The 15,300-nt window shown below is 42.9% G+C and overlaps 1 protein-coding gene across 1 annotated transcript in view; it reads left to right on the top strand.

Moving 5' to 3' along the window:
- Positions 1-269: 269 nt before the first annotated feature.
- Positions 270-15,300, top strand: part of LOC311233228 (uncharacterized protein) — a gene marked incomplete at its 3' end in the record, with an annotated part of 31,421 nt that continues 16,390 nt past the window's right edge. The window contains exons 1-3 of the mRNA XM_084320160.1: positions 270-479; positions 1,766-1,879; positions 15,066-15,179. Coding sequence (XP_084176286.1) covers positions 455-479; positions 1,766-1,879; positions 15,066-15,179 — 253 coding nt within the window. The 5' untranslated portion in view covers positions 270-454. The remainder of the gene's footprint in view (positions 480-1,765; positions 1,880-15,065; positions 15,180-15,300) is intronic.

The following is a 15,300-nucleotide window of genomic DNA, read 5'->3' on the forward strand; positions in this document are numbered from 1 at the left end:
GCAGCCCCACAGCTACAACAACCACCGCCAAGGCTCTCTCGAGATAAAGCTGGGAACGAGGTTACCAAGGCTCTCAACAATAAATACCGGAAGTGTTGTGGAGGAGATACAACTGGGAACGAGGTTATGGTCTATGACTGTCGCGATACTGACACCGGCCAATCACGGCGCACCATACTCAGTGGGTCCCTGACACTGTCCTATCACAGGCAGCGTTGTTATACTGTCACGGTCCCTACCTGGGTTTAGCTTCAGAGCTAACAGTAGCAACCCACTGTTTGTTGATTTCTTTACAAATTAAACGTTATAGTTAGTTACGCAAATACGCTACTGATATCGCTAGTCAACGAGACATGGCCGCTTCTGTAGAGATATCTGGAGTCTTGGGAAAATAACTAGAAGAGTAGCTATGAAGGATAGATCGATTACCAGGCTGCTGGATGTCTGACATGTTATGATGAAGCCTAAGATGAGAACAGGTTTGTTAAATCAAAAGGTCTCATGGACATTATTCTCACACCGTGGGTCTTATTTCAAAAGACAGACCGACCATTTTATGTTACATAGCTTTTAAATTAAAACCAGTCGTAACAGCAGTGAGAGAATCTACCTCTCGTCGTGGCTAACAGTTAACTTAGTATTCCTGCTAGTTAGCTATCTAGACACGTCTACAACAAGTAGTTAAATGGAACATTATTATTATTATGTTTATCTATGTTGCTCAGTGAATTAATGGTATTTGTCAAGTGTAACTTCTAGTGTATTTAATTGCCATGGCATCTATAAATGTTGCAAATATGCACTTGAACAAATAGTAATGTTCATTCTGGTTAAAGAGTGTGAATTAATGAATGAAAACTTTATTTAACAGATTGCAGAATGGGTACAATACAGTACGGCTCAATACACACAATTGTTAAGGGGATGCAGACCAAAGAAAGACGTTTGTCTTGTTTACATCAGGGTCCCCCATTTTCAATTCATAGTGACATTTATGACATACACAACATACATGACATCATGACATTTATGACATAGGGACATACATGACGACATATAGTACTGTTACATTTGTGACATATACGATATGCAATATTAGTACTGTCTGTTACCCATAGATCCTGACAGAGTATATACATATGATGGAGAAAAAATGGAACAGACAATGGGCTACAAGGGGAAAACACCAAACTAATGTGCCTTTATTGAAGCAGTGGACCAAAAATGGAAATTGAAAAGAGACGTTAATGCAGTAGGGAAAATGTGACTATGATTCCCCCGGGTGGGTTTTACCTGTTTATTTAACAGCCATGTATGAGAACCACCATAAGAATACAGCTGTGATCTATTCTAAATGACCTTCAGCATGGAAATGGTTGTTTTACCTTGATATAGACTTAGCCTGAATAAACACTACCAACCACAGAAGACACAAGTAGCTCAATACACTCTTGTAAAAAGTAGGACTACAGGAGCCCTTGGTTCACTTGGTAATTTCACTGGCTGTAAATAAATTTCACTGGTTGTAAGAATATTGTAGTGATTAATGTCATTAAGGACAAATATATTTGTTGTCCTTAATGATAATTTTAAACTGACAATATGCATATTTACTTACTATAAATACCTATTTTCACATTTGGTTCTTATTTCTAATGCAAGATTGACCAAAATGTAATTAAACTGGCATTAAAAGGTCTTAAAAAAGTCTTAATTTTAACTTGCTGACATCTTATATGTTGAGTTGTGTCTCCCTCTGCCCCAGATCCACCCAGAGACTTACTGATGATTAAAAAAGAAGAGGCTCAGGACACGCTGGATCCACCCATGGATATTTCCACTGGGCTGAAGGAGGAGCCCACAGACCACCAGGATATCAGTATGTCATGTTTCTTTCTCTCTTGATTTTGTCTTCTCCTTCCTCCGCTCCGGTATATTTGTTTGTCTCCATAGCTTTCTCTCCTAATTTTTCATTGTATCAAATTAATGTGTTCACGTTTGGCCTATGAAAAAAAAGGGCAACTTAACAGGAAGCAATCGGAACTAACAAAACAAGACCACCGACCCATTTAGCTAATGCTAATACATCACAAGCCTTCTATCCGCTTAGCTCTCCTGGCTGCAATTCAAGCCAACAGGGGGAACACAGGACACAGATATTCCAGAATGAAGTGCTCCAAATAGTTCTACAGCAACTCCAGATATTTTTAACGCATTCATTTCCACAGTGGAATTTTATAATTTCCTTTACAGCTTGCAAAGTATTAGCTGAGCTGAAATCTCAGTTTTTAAATCCGTCAAACATATGCGGCTACAGCGTTAACATCCATTTAATATGTTTTTGTTTGGGTTGTCTGTGGGTTTTATACATTAATGACTAACCACTCTATTTAGTATGTTAAGAAAAATTAAGGAAAAGCCCCACAGATTTCTGTTAGAGGTAGAAACACAGCATTTGATGTGAGAACTAGATCCAATGTAAATCTGATATTTAGCATGTCAAATGACTGTTTTATATTTAATTTATTATATTTTTAAACATTCAACTTTGTCTACCAATTAATACATGATACAAATGTTTCTTTATCTTGTGTAGCCACATGTCTTGACAGTTCTCACAGTTGTAATGGAGGGGAATTAAGTATAGTTGATTTTAAATACAGTTAAGTATATAGATCTATTATTCTGTAAAATATACTGTAAATATACTGTAAATACTATCCACTAGGGGTGTAACGGTACACGTATTCGTACCGAACCGTTTCAGTACTGGACCTTCGGTTCAGTACGCGCTGTGTACAGAACAAATGCAACGGTACGTTAAAAAACACTAACGGAACGCACGTGCAGAACTTTTTCTTGCATGCAGAATTTAATTCAAAACTCCAAATTCACCCCTTCCTAAAATATGTTTGTAACACAGCAGGGTCAATACTGAAAATGTTCATAATTTTCTTGTTTGCCAAATAACACACACACCAACTTTCTTCCGCGTGACTTTCACTCACAGCTGATCTGAGAAAAAACAAAAACGCACAACATACTTTTGCTTAATTTCTCTCCAGTCGAGCTGCTGCTGTGTTTAAATCCAAAATATTGATAAATCCTCTGTGTAAGGGCCAAAATGGATTAAATGTGTAATGGATTTATGTGACCATGGGCTGGCGCTTCGGTTTATATAAGTGCCAGGTACACTGGGTGAAGTTAGGAATTTGACCCGGAAAGGGCAATGGTTTTTGACCGTAGGTCACAGGTCGCAGGTTACGGCTGTTTGAACATGCCGCAGGGCGAAATGTTTGTAGGCAAGTTAGTTATTGTATTAATTATTATTTATCTGTTTATGGAGCCCAATATATCCTGTTTGCACAGTGAAGAAAAATAAATATATCGTTTTCCAAGAAGAGCAGCTTGCATCGTATCATTGGAACACTGACACACAGCGAACTGACGGTTTGGTATCAGATCAAACAAATATAACGGCGGGTTACATCCTAGTCAAGGTAAGGGCTATATGGTATCAATCTTGCGTTGATCCAAGAATTCCTTCATTGCGATCGGAGCGTATGCGTGTAATGTACTGTGTAACGTATTCTGTTGGTGACGATCAAAGCATAAAAAAACGACCCTCACCCCCCCCTTTCATGCATTCATGAGGAAACATAATACCTATAATCTAAATTTGATTTGAGAATAGTAGCTAGTCCAGGCAAGAAACGACAACGCTTTTAGTAGAATACACGCATATGGCTATTACTCAGCCTTTTGGGAATTACCCTAGGCCGCTCTAAAACTATACTTATATTCACCACGGTATAAAACGGGAATGTATGTGTAGCAGCCTGAATATTCTACTAAGTATTCAGAAGTGCTAACTAACTGTTGCTTTCCCCTGTGTGTGTATAACGTGTGATTAACAGTGTTCCTTTGGATAGCTCGCCCAGTCTAATGACGAGGTGAGGTGCTACTCTTCTCCGGCTTCAGTATGGATTACTAACAATAACATTGAGCCCTTTTTCCCTTTCTGGAGCGGTCCTTGAGTGGGACCAGTGGAGGTTGCCAGCAGGGGGCGGAGCGGCAGTGGTGGCAGGTGGAGCGGTGGAGAGAGGAAAGCAACAAGGAAGAGGGAGTTACCTGGGAGCGAGAGTACCATTAAGCTCTCTTCGGCAGTGGACTTGACCGTGATCAGTCGCAGTCACAGCGGGCGTGTGCTTTGGAATAGCCTCGTTGAAGAAGTTATGAGGAGAGCCCCGTTGGAACGAGCAACGGGTGATGAGAAGTACTTGCTAGTTGACGGGTTATCCTAGAAGTACCAGCGATAGTGTGTGAGTAAGAGATACAGAACCGAAGGACTAACGTCTAGAGTTAAAGGGACTAACGTCTATCGTTAGCGGGTTATAGTAGTACGTGTGCGGTGTATTAGCATGCTGCTAGCGGCTCCGTCTGACTTCAGTAGACTACCGGGCGCGCGGCGCTGAAGACCGGTGGTATAGCCAGCCACGTCGCGTTAGTAGTACAACCGATATAGCAGGAGGGTGCATCCAGACCCGAAGCTTAGCTGTGTTTAGGGTAGCAACAGTATTAGCTCGCGCGACAGCAGCAAGCAACAGCCAGCAGTGGACGTCCCCCAGACGGTACAGAGGACGCCTCTTCCCCACCAGCAGAGGACGCCATCCAGCACGCTCCTCCAGCTAACCACTGCCTATGCTGTTCGCCCAGGCCGCTGGCTGTGCTCGCGGGATCGCCGACGCCATCTTGTCACCTGGACGAGTGGTGATAAGAGTGGGTCCGCCATCTTGGCTAAGTACTAACGGTACCACGTGTATCCACAGCAACGTCCATTCAAGTGAACGCTAACAACCAGTGTCTAAGGGGTACCCCAAACAATTTAAGCCGGCTTAGGTTAGGTTTTATTTTGGTAACGTGGGCCCACATTTACTTGGTTTTATTTTGTCATTTTGATTATTTGGTTATTTGAATTCCCAATGTTTCTCTACTTTATGCCTGGGTTCCCCTAGTACAAGCCGGGTGTTTTAATGTATTGAGCACGCAGTGCCTATGGTGGGAAGAGCTTCCCCTACATTAACAGTGAGAGCACCCGGTGCCATGTATGAATAAATGAAAGTGTTAATTGTAATTGATAACCTGCCCAGGCTTCAGTAAAGTAGACCTTATTGGGAGTATTGTCTGTGTGTCTGTTTCTTCCATTTGCTATTCTAACCCCTGGGTAAATATTGTGACTGCATAATTATTTAACCCTTACACCCCATTCACAGAATAGCATTTGAAGGGTCTATACAGGTGGTCAAGGAAGGGTACTGCTTAAAGGGAAGCCCAATAATACTATTGAACTGACAGTCACTGGGTGTGGGAGGGCTGTCGGAGGTACTGGGGGAAGTGAGAGTGTGTGGGGAGCTACTGCTGACCGCCTTGGAAGGCGAGGGAGACCAGAGTACCAGTCCCCAGGTTAGTAAATCCTGGGCCCCATCCACTCCAGCTGCAAGCCCTCCAGAACGACGTTCCGGGCCAAAGACGGGGGTACATATAGGTCCAATACTATAGTATCCTACTACCCAGTGTCTGTGTACTACTACTCCCACAAGCAGGGATAATCCACCCTTCTACATATGGATGATTTTTTTTCTTTTTCACATATTGAACGATAGATACTCAATGTCAAATGGGCAATAGTATTATATCCATAGCTATAATATAGTTTTAGCCCTGCAAACACCGCCACATATTCCTATACTTTAAAGCGTTGGCCTTTCAACCACACAGTAAACAGCGCCCTCTGGCGCTGAATGAGTTAAAGATACAGATAGGCAACAATGTATACAGTCCATTCTTTCTGTATTGAAGCAAATTAATAATGGAAAGATGATTAACCCTTTATTCGCCAAGGACGAGTTTCCACGTCATTCTCCGCCATGCGTAATCTGCCAATGGCGCCGTAAGGCGTCTTTGAGATCAATATTTCAAAAATCTGTGATGGCAATCGTATTTTACCCACGGAGTCTTGAGATCCCCTGTTGATCTCCTCTCAACTCTCCAACAGTTCAAGAGCGCCATCTGATGGCCGATCGGCGGATCGCCCAAACAGGAAATGAGCGGCAGGAAGTGGTGCTCATCCATATTCGGTCCGGCCACTCGCTATCGCTCGCGGGACTCGAGCTCGACACAATGGATAGCGATCCGTTGCCAATAACTCGATAAACAACATGATTTGGACGTATATACTATTATACAACCTGGAAATGGATCGCATATATCAACATCCCATAATAGCAATCTTTTTGCTCCACGCTCATCACCCAATGCTACGAGGAGACTGGGGTGAGTTTCAGCCTGTTACATTTTCGATACAAACTGCTATGATCAATATATCACCCATACTACATGATTCATTTAACGTCGGCCACGGACTTATAAACCCCCCCCCCGCCACCCCACCCCCCACCCCCCCCCCCCCCCCCCGGTCACCAGCAGATGATGAGGCAAGACGTTTAGGACCTTGTGCAATTGAAAGTTTTATTATGACGTCAATCGGTATCAAACTACATTTGATGATCTAATATATGTATTTAGGGCTATAAATCACGTTCTGCAGAATGCTGCAGAAAACGATAAAAACATATTTATAGTTTAGACCGTATTTTAGTATGAATATGTGAATGAAAAAGTAGAACGTTGCTACATCCTAAACGATAGATAATTGACGTTGAATGGGCCATAGTAATGTCAATTTAGCAATACAATTTAAAAAGTTATAGCCCTGCAAAGAAGGGGAACTTCTCCATAGACAAATAAGCTGGCAGAGGACGGTATAAGGATGTACATAAGCGTGGCAGAGAAAGGGTTAAACAGAAGGTTTTGTAGATACAGTACTGAATTCTGCCATCCGGACACATGCAATTTGAAGTATGATTATTGTTACAAAGTGTCAGATTAAACCGAATATATATATTTATTGCTTGATATCCCTTGTATAATATTTGTATATCGTTTGATATCCCTTGTATATTATTTGTATATATACACGGAATATCCCTTTACCTGGATACAAACCAGAGTAATATTCGCTCTCCTATTGGACAGCGACCCCTAGGCGCCAACGACCAAGCCCCCAACGGCAAGTTCAAAGGCAACTCCGGGCATGTCTCAACATGTCCAGAGTCTGCGCAGTAATACGAGACAGAACTGAGGTTGGCACTAGATAATTCACCTTACGTATAAATACAGCGCAGGTGTACACAGCAGCACTTGTTCAGTTCAAACCTTGATGCCTTCACCACGAGACAACGTGCAGTGAAGTGAGCAACTTTGCCTCTAAATAGAGCATTGAGAACCGCGTGCGAATAGATTGCTAAAGTGTCAGAGTTTAACGCAGTAACGTTGAGTTCGACTTAATCTAATGTGAAGTAATAGTCTATCATTTATAGTGTATCGTGCGGCTACAGTTCTTCAGTGACCAGCATTACCACCGGTTCGTCGTGTATATAGCTAGTGCACTTATCCAGGCTGGGCGGCCTAAACTCGTGCCCCCACCCGAGGAGTCCTAGACGAGAACCGTTGGATATGTACACCGGAGAACCTACACCGGCGACTGCAGAACCATTTCTGGTTGGATTATATTGCTTTGGGACCGTGACCGCTGGAGCAGAGAACCGTCGATCCCACTGTCGTTTGGGATCTACCCCCCGTGAGGATCATCACTCGAGCCCGCCTCTAGGAAGAGGCTGGCTAGCTGTCTTCCATGCTGTCGAGCATACTGGATTATAGATGTTGCTTTGTCTGCTGATCAAGGGAGTACATGCACTGGCTCCTGTATCTGGAGCCTCGTTATTCCTCGTTGACCCAGACTTTGTACCCGAACATTCCTCTACCCCTGCCGGCCTTACACCCAGAGGGAACCCCCCAGTGTCTCCAGCTGGTACTAGTGTGCCCTATGTAATTGCTATACCACAGGTGGCGTCAGTTTAGACCCATCCTAGTATTCATACTATTCTCATTGACTTACGCTCTTGACTGACTTTACGTGTGTTCTTCGCCATACAAGCGCAAGCCTAATTCTCAATCTGTAACCTAACGTTGCTTAATAATAATAAATAACCCTCCAATATAATTTATGTGTCAATGCCGTATTCTTGTGTGGGTGTTCACCATATATATTCATGTACTGTATGGCCAGTAATTAAAGTACATAACTAGTAGTGGTTTAATATATCATACTCTTTAATACAGTTTAATACACTCAGTTACAATTATAGAATATAGAATATCAGGCCTATAAATTACCTTATTATAGCAAAGTCGCACATCTATGGATCAGGCCAAATCTCCCCATTCCAATGGCAGAGTTCAATCTGGATTTAGTATCACCACGCGTGCAGCAAAAACCGTGAATGAAATCTACCGTAAGTACAGTTACTTGTTTATTATGTACATTTCTCTGCCATTCTTCATCAGCTTGCAACACTGTTTTTTGCTAGACGTTCACAGAAAGGTAGAGAAACTAACTGCATTCTAATTTATGCCAATAACGTTCAGGTTTGTGGAAGATAATCCCGAAATATAAGATAAATAAGAAAGTAATTCCAGAAGTCATATGATTGACAGGGGGCTGGGACCGGGTAGTGTCGTTTTTTGAAATTCCAAAGCCCATTGAAAGCCCTGGGTCTCCTCTCTCGTCCTCATATGACCTCAAACAAAATGGCGTTGCGCATTTCCTAGCATTAATATTCGCTTGTATCCGACTAGATTTCCAAAACTCATATTTCACTAATAACACTTTAACCTCTTAACCCTTTGGGTGCCGTTCACGAGAATTCTTGTTTCTGTGGCTCAACGGTTCAGTGCCAAAAAACGTAGAGTCTCGTTTCTGGGTCGTTATTTCTTTTATTCGCTATTTCCATTCATAAACATGCAGGCAGCTGTGTGTTATCACTGGGGATGGGTCTGAGATCGCAAAAGTCCAATACCGCCGCCTAACGCCTTGCAGCCGCTATTGCACTCCATTTGAAATGATGTGGCTTGGTGTGTGGGCCATTCTGCGGCTTGCGGGCGGAGTCTAACTACTCGGGCAGGGCAAGCGCTTATAAAGCATGCATCGATTGGGTCGGGCCCCCCCGGAACATGTTCAGTACTGGATCCTTCATCCTTCATGCTTATAGGGGCGTGTGTGTGTGGCGTGTTCCGTTGGTTGCGATCAAAGCACGGAGGGGCCCCCCCCCCCCCCCCTTTCATGGATCCATGATGAAACATAATACCAATAATCTAAATTTGATTTGAGAACAGTAGCTAGTCCAGGGAAGAAACGATAACGCTTTTACTCTAATACACGTTGCCGGCCATTACGGAGCATTTTGGAAATGACACCAGACCACCCTGAAACTACACTAATATTCACAACGGTATAAAAGGGGAATGTATGAATGAAAAAATTATCTGTTTTTTGCATCTTGACCGGAAGAAACTCAATGACAATCGACTATATGATTAGATCCATAGCTATAATATTTAATATAGTTTTAGCACTGCAAACAACGGCATGTATCCCCATTCATTAAAGCGCTGGCACACATGGCCCACAGCGGCCTCTGGTGAACGTCACTGGATGTGTTAACTGGCACAGACTCTGCCCCGGGACGTTTTGAGGACGATTTGCCTACTGGCGCGATGCGCCACTTTGCCGACCTGCATTTCTTTTAAATACAATATATATAGAATTAAAGCCCTATCTGTTACCTGTCGTGTCGATTGCCCTTTCAGGCGACAAAATCCGCTCAGTGGTTCTCGAGTTACATGCCGATATGTGAGGCGTGCGCCAAAGTACACGGCAGAGCTTTCTTTTTTATATCTTTCTCTTTGATTACCACCCCCGACTCCCGGGGCTCTAGCTCCGTCAATCATTTGGCAATCTTGATCATTATTGGACAGGGTTGTAGTCAATGAGTGTGGCTTTCCAATGATATCCCACATGGGGATCTGCGAATCAGGGATCTAGGTGAAAAGTCACAAGCGAAAACAGGAAAAAGACGCAGAATGCATTGAAGTCAATGAGGAAATGGTTTACTGGAGAGCTTTTTTTTTTCTCCACAGTTGACCAAAACCGCTCCTAATCACTCATTTCTGAACGGATCTTTATGAAATTTGGACATGTACTACATAAGACTTCAGGCTATGGACCCAGCTCATACCAATTTTTTTGGAAATAGTATATTTGGATATTGCAACTACTACAGAAAAACGTGAGTAACAAGTTTTTCTACAACTCAAGTCAGACCTATGTTACTCTATTTCATTAGCACTAAAAGTTTTCTTTATTTATTGTATCAGAAACTTCAGAATGTTATCTTTCTATATAAGTATAAAGATACGCTTTTCAAAAAAAGTATGCAGTCAAGTTCAAGTAAAAAAATTGCCACTTTTCTGGGCGCCAGTTAAGACAACATTAATTCATACAGTCTGTAGAGATGGATTTATGGCATGATGTAATTTGCGGTCCACCACCGGACCGCTCTGGCTTAAGAGGTTAAAGGTAAAAAAGGTCCATGAAAACAAACTAAATGATTAAGGCTCTGTTCTATCTCTCGCTGTCTGTTCTCTCTCTCTACCTCTCTGTCCCGCCTCGCCCCTCCCCTACTTGGAGGGACCGCTGTTCTCTCTGTCTCTCTCTGCTCCTGTGTTGAGAAAACAACTGGCCCTCTATGTGTCTCCCACAGCTTCTGTCCTGTGTTATCTTAAAATAATTTTACTATTTTGACATTGCTAAGCGCCCTCCCCTTTGACCCAGATTGAACTTTATCAAAAGTTGTGACTAGAGTTGTTCCGATACCGATACCAGTATCGGAAATACCTCCGATACAGCCTAAAATGCTGGATTGGGTATCGGCGAGTACACGAGTCTATGCTCCGATCCGATTTATTAATTCATTTATCACGTGATAGCTCATTTACGCTACAACACGTGCTGTGCTAGCGGAGAGTGAGGATTATAAAATGAACGTGTTTTTAATCGACAGTGAATGAAAGTGTCAATGCTGTTTGTCATTTTAACAGCAGATACGCTTTCTTAAATGCCATCGTCCCCGACAGAGCGGTGTGGTGGGGAGCTCGGATGTGTTTCGCTTGCTGGTGTTATTAGCATTAGCTGAAAAGCTAGATAGTTGTTATTATTACTATTAGCGGAAAAGCTAGCTAGTTGAAACAACATCCGCCGTTACATCAAATCAGATGATCGCTGACACTGACCGTCTATCAACAATAATGCACCCATGGTGAATCGGATTCAAGCCAAGTAGCTACCGACTACCATTAGCTGACTAACATTATCAAATGTCAATGTGAAGAACCTTGTGGGGTAGACGAGCTAGTAAACGAGGGTCAGCTAGCTTAGCTTGATAACGGTACCTTGGCTAAAGTTGGCCACAGTTGGGGCTATTCCTAATCCATCAATAATGGCTGCAGACCTGCATGCAAAGTACAGCAAGTTGGCACAGGAGTATTCCAAGGAAAAAAACTTTTCCCCAGTAACGTTACATTGTCTTTCCATCTAGCTCACGTTAACTGGCTAACTTAAGTGTTGTCACTGACCGACTTCTCGCACACAGGCACGCAATTAATGACATCCGGACAGCCAGACAGCCATACCGGTGACAATGTCAGTTGTCACGTGCCTGAACGACTACAGACCCGTGGCACTCACCCCCCTCCCTGCTAAATGTCTAGAGAGACTGGTCAGGAAACGCATCACATCCATCATCCCGGCCTCCTTTGACCAATACCAGTTTGCTTATAGGCAGAACAGATCGACTGAAGATGCTATAGCCATTGTGCTTTATACCGCCCTAGAACATCTGGAGAGGAAAAACACCTACATAAGAATGCTCTTCGTCGACTATAGCTCTGCCTTCAACACTATACTCTCCCGTAAACTCATCAGCAAACTCCGAACCCTGGGTCTGTGTAATATACTGTGTAACTGGGTGCTGGACTTCCTCACAAACCGCACACAAGCCGCCAGGCTGGGCAACTACACCTCGTCCACCCTGTCTCTCAGCACCGGCGCCCCGCAGGGTTGCATACTCAGCCCATTACTGTACACCCTGCTCACACACGACTGTTCCCCCTCCTACCCTTCCAATTACATGATCAAGTTCGCAGACGATACCACAGTTGTGGGTCTCATAACAAACAACAATGAGTCTGCCTACAGGAGGGAGGTGGAAGACCTTACAGCCTGGTGTGACAGCAACAACCTGGCGCTCAACATAAAGAAAACAAGAGAGATCATAGTGGATTTCAGAAGATCAAGGCCTGACCACTCCCCTCTGCTCATCAACAACGAGGCAGTGGAGAGGGTCACTGAGTTCAAGTTCCTGGGTCTCAGTGTGAGTGAGAGCCTGTCTTGGTGCACCAACACCGCCTCAGTGATCGGGAAAGCTCAGCAACGCCTTCAGCTAAGGAAGCTGAAGCAGGCTGACCTGCCACGAAATCTCCTTGTCAACTTCTATCATTGTGCGGTTGAGAGTGTGCTGACCTACGGTGTGTGTGGTTCTCCAGCTGCACAAAGGCAGAGCAAGAGGCTCTACAGAGGGTGGTGAAGGCGGCAGGCAGGATCGTCGGGACTCCTCTACCAAACATCACCTCCGTCTTCACCTCCCGCTGCCTCCACCGCTCCAAGTGTATCATCAAGGACCAGTCTCACCCAACCCATCACCTCTTTCAGCTCCTTCCCTCAGGGAGGAGATACCGGTCCATAAATGCGAAGAGTTCAAGATTCGGCTGTACCGAATGTAATTTTTTTCGATTGAAGTATTCGAACGAAGCTTCGAATGTCTATAAAAAAAAATTATTTAGCCAAAACACGTTGGCAGAACACCATTTCATTTTATAAGTGAATTATATATAAAAGGAAAAAATACGAGATTCGAACCAGCTTTTTGCCAAGGCTTAGTGTTTGGGAAACAGCAATGTTACCACTGTGCCACAGTGACACATAAAACACAGCTTGAATCTTTTCATCTTATAGTACACTATAACAAAATTGTTGGTAAACAAGCGTGAAAATGCTGAAAATGTACACAGTGGGTCTCATTCACCAACGGACTTACGACAAAAAACGCTTTCTCTTAGGGCCATTTGAGACCTTTTCGGCCAGATTTTGGGAATCACCAACCGTCCCAATAAAACATATATAATTAATATTATATTATAATATATTGTCTATATTCATGTCTTGCCCGAAAAGGTCTCAAATGGCCCTAAGAGAAATCCCTTTTTGTCGTAAATCCATTGGTGAATGAGACCCATTGACTGCTAATTCGACAGGTTTTAACTGTTTAATAATTTTATTCAGCAACATTGCGTGTTTACACAAACTTATTGTTACCAAAAAGCATTACACTAACGCTTTCTTCTGATGAAATTAATGGACAAGAGAGCCGTGCGTCGGCCATCTAATGAAGTTAGATTTGACACGTTTTAATATATACACTTTGACTGCTGAATTGACACGTTTTACTTATTCATTCTTTAATTCAGCAACATTAATTCATACAGTCTGTAGACATAGGACGTTGTATTGTCCGTCTAATGAAGTTAACAGACTTTGCGCCTCCTGGCGGGCATATAACAGAACAGCAACCTGGTTTCCAAATGAATTCCCATGTCGTGAGACCACCGCGGCAAAATGGTTAGGAACACTAATGGCTCCATCTGTATGTAGCTGTAAAAAAATATATATTAAGGCTGTCAAAGTTAACGCGTTAACGCACAATTCTGTTAATGGCACTATTTTGTTAACGCATGATTAACGCTTTAGAAGTTTTTTTGTTTACTCGCCTTCACTGTGTATTATGATCGAAGGGTTGGTGGTTCGAATCCCGCTCAAGCCCGTGTCTATCCCATCGCCGTTGTGTCCTTGGGCAGGACACTTAACCTACTTGCCTCGTATGAATGTGTATGCATGTGAATGAATGTTGGTGGTGGTCGGAGGGGCCGTAGGCGATGATTATTCGCCACGCTTCCGTGAGTCTGCCTCAGGGCAGCTCTGGCTGCAATTGTAGCTTACCACCACCGGTATGACTGTGTATGAATAAATAATGGACTCTGTGAAGCGCTCTGGGTGTCATGAAGAGCGCTATATAAATCCAAGCCATTATTATTATTATTATTGATACTCTCATTGATACTATGTTTGTTTCTGACTCAAAGTGTGTGTGTGTGTGTGTGAGAGATAGAGAGAGAGGGGGGGTGAGAGAGATGAGGAACGGGCAAGAGAGAAAGAGAGCTGTGGGGTATGTGAGTCATCAGCCCTTGTGTGGGTGAATGTAACAAGTTCCTAATGTTTTCTTTCCCCTATTATTTCATGCACACTTTATTCATTGTTTTAAATTATTATTTTCTTTTAAGTTATTTTGTGCATCACTCTGTTTTGAATTTTATGCAAATTTGCAATGCATGAGGGTCATCATTTTGTGTTAAATGGCTGCATAAAGCAAGCATTTGTTGACTCATGTTACAAGAGTATTAAAACTAGAAAAAGATCTGTTTAAGGTAGATAACATTTTTATTTTTTAAATGCGATTAATTTGCGATTAATCGTGACTTAACTATGGACAATCATGCGATTAATCAGATAAAATATTTTAATTGATTGACAGCACTAATATATATATATTATATGCACTGGTATCGGTTCAGTACTCGGTATTGGCCGATACGCAAGTTCAGGTATCGGTATCAGGAAGGAAAAAATGGTATATTGGAACATCTCTCTAGTATCTCTGGCCACCGGGCGCCAAAACCCTCAAAATCCTGACACACACATACCTCGCCTGAGCTGTTAAACTAAACACCACTTTGCAGGCCTGAATTAAAGGTGTTTAACATACATAATTATCCTGTTTAATCTAAATTAGATCCGAATTGTAGGAGTTATAGCTGACACAGACAGACAGGAGTGATTGCAATACCCCCTGGCCAGCGCTTCACTCACGGTTGTACTCAGAAAGTGGGCAAGTCATGCCACTGTAAACATGTAGTTGTGTCTCCCTCTGCCCCAGATCCACCCAGCGACCTACTGATGATTAAAAAAGAAGAGGCTCAGGACACGCTGGACCCACCCATGGATTCTTCAACTGGGCTGAAGGAGGAGCCCACAGACCATCAGGATACCAGTATGTTACTTTTCCTTTTCTTGTCTTTCTTTTCTCTTGTTGTCCTTCCTCTTTTGCAGCATAGTTGTATGTATCTGTCTCTGTGTCCACAGCTTTCCCTCCTCTTTCTTTCCATAAAATC

This window comes from Notolepis coatsorum (assembly GCF_963971535.1).
Source record: "Notolepis coatsorum genome assembly, chromosome: 1".
Lineage (NCBI taxonomy): Eukaryota > Metazoa > Chordata > Actinopteri > Aulopiformes > Paralepididae > Notolepis > Notolepis coatsorum.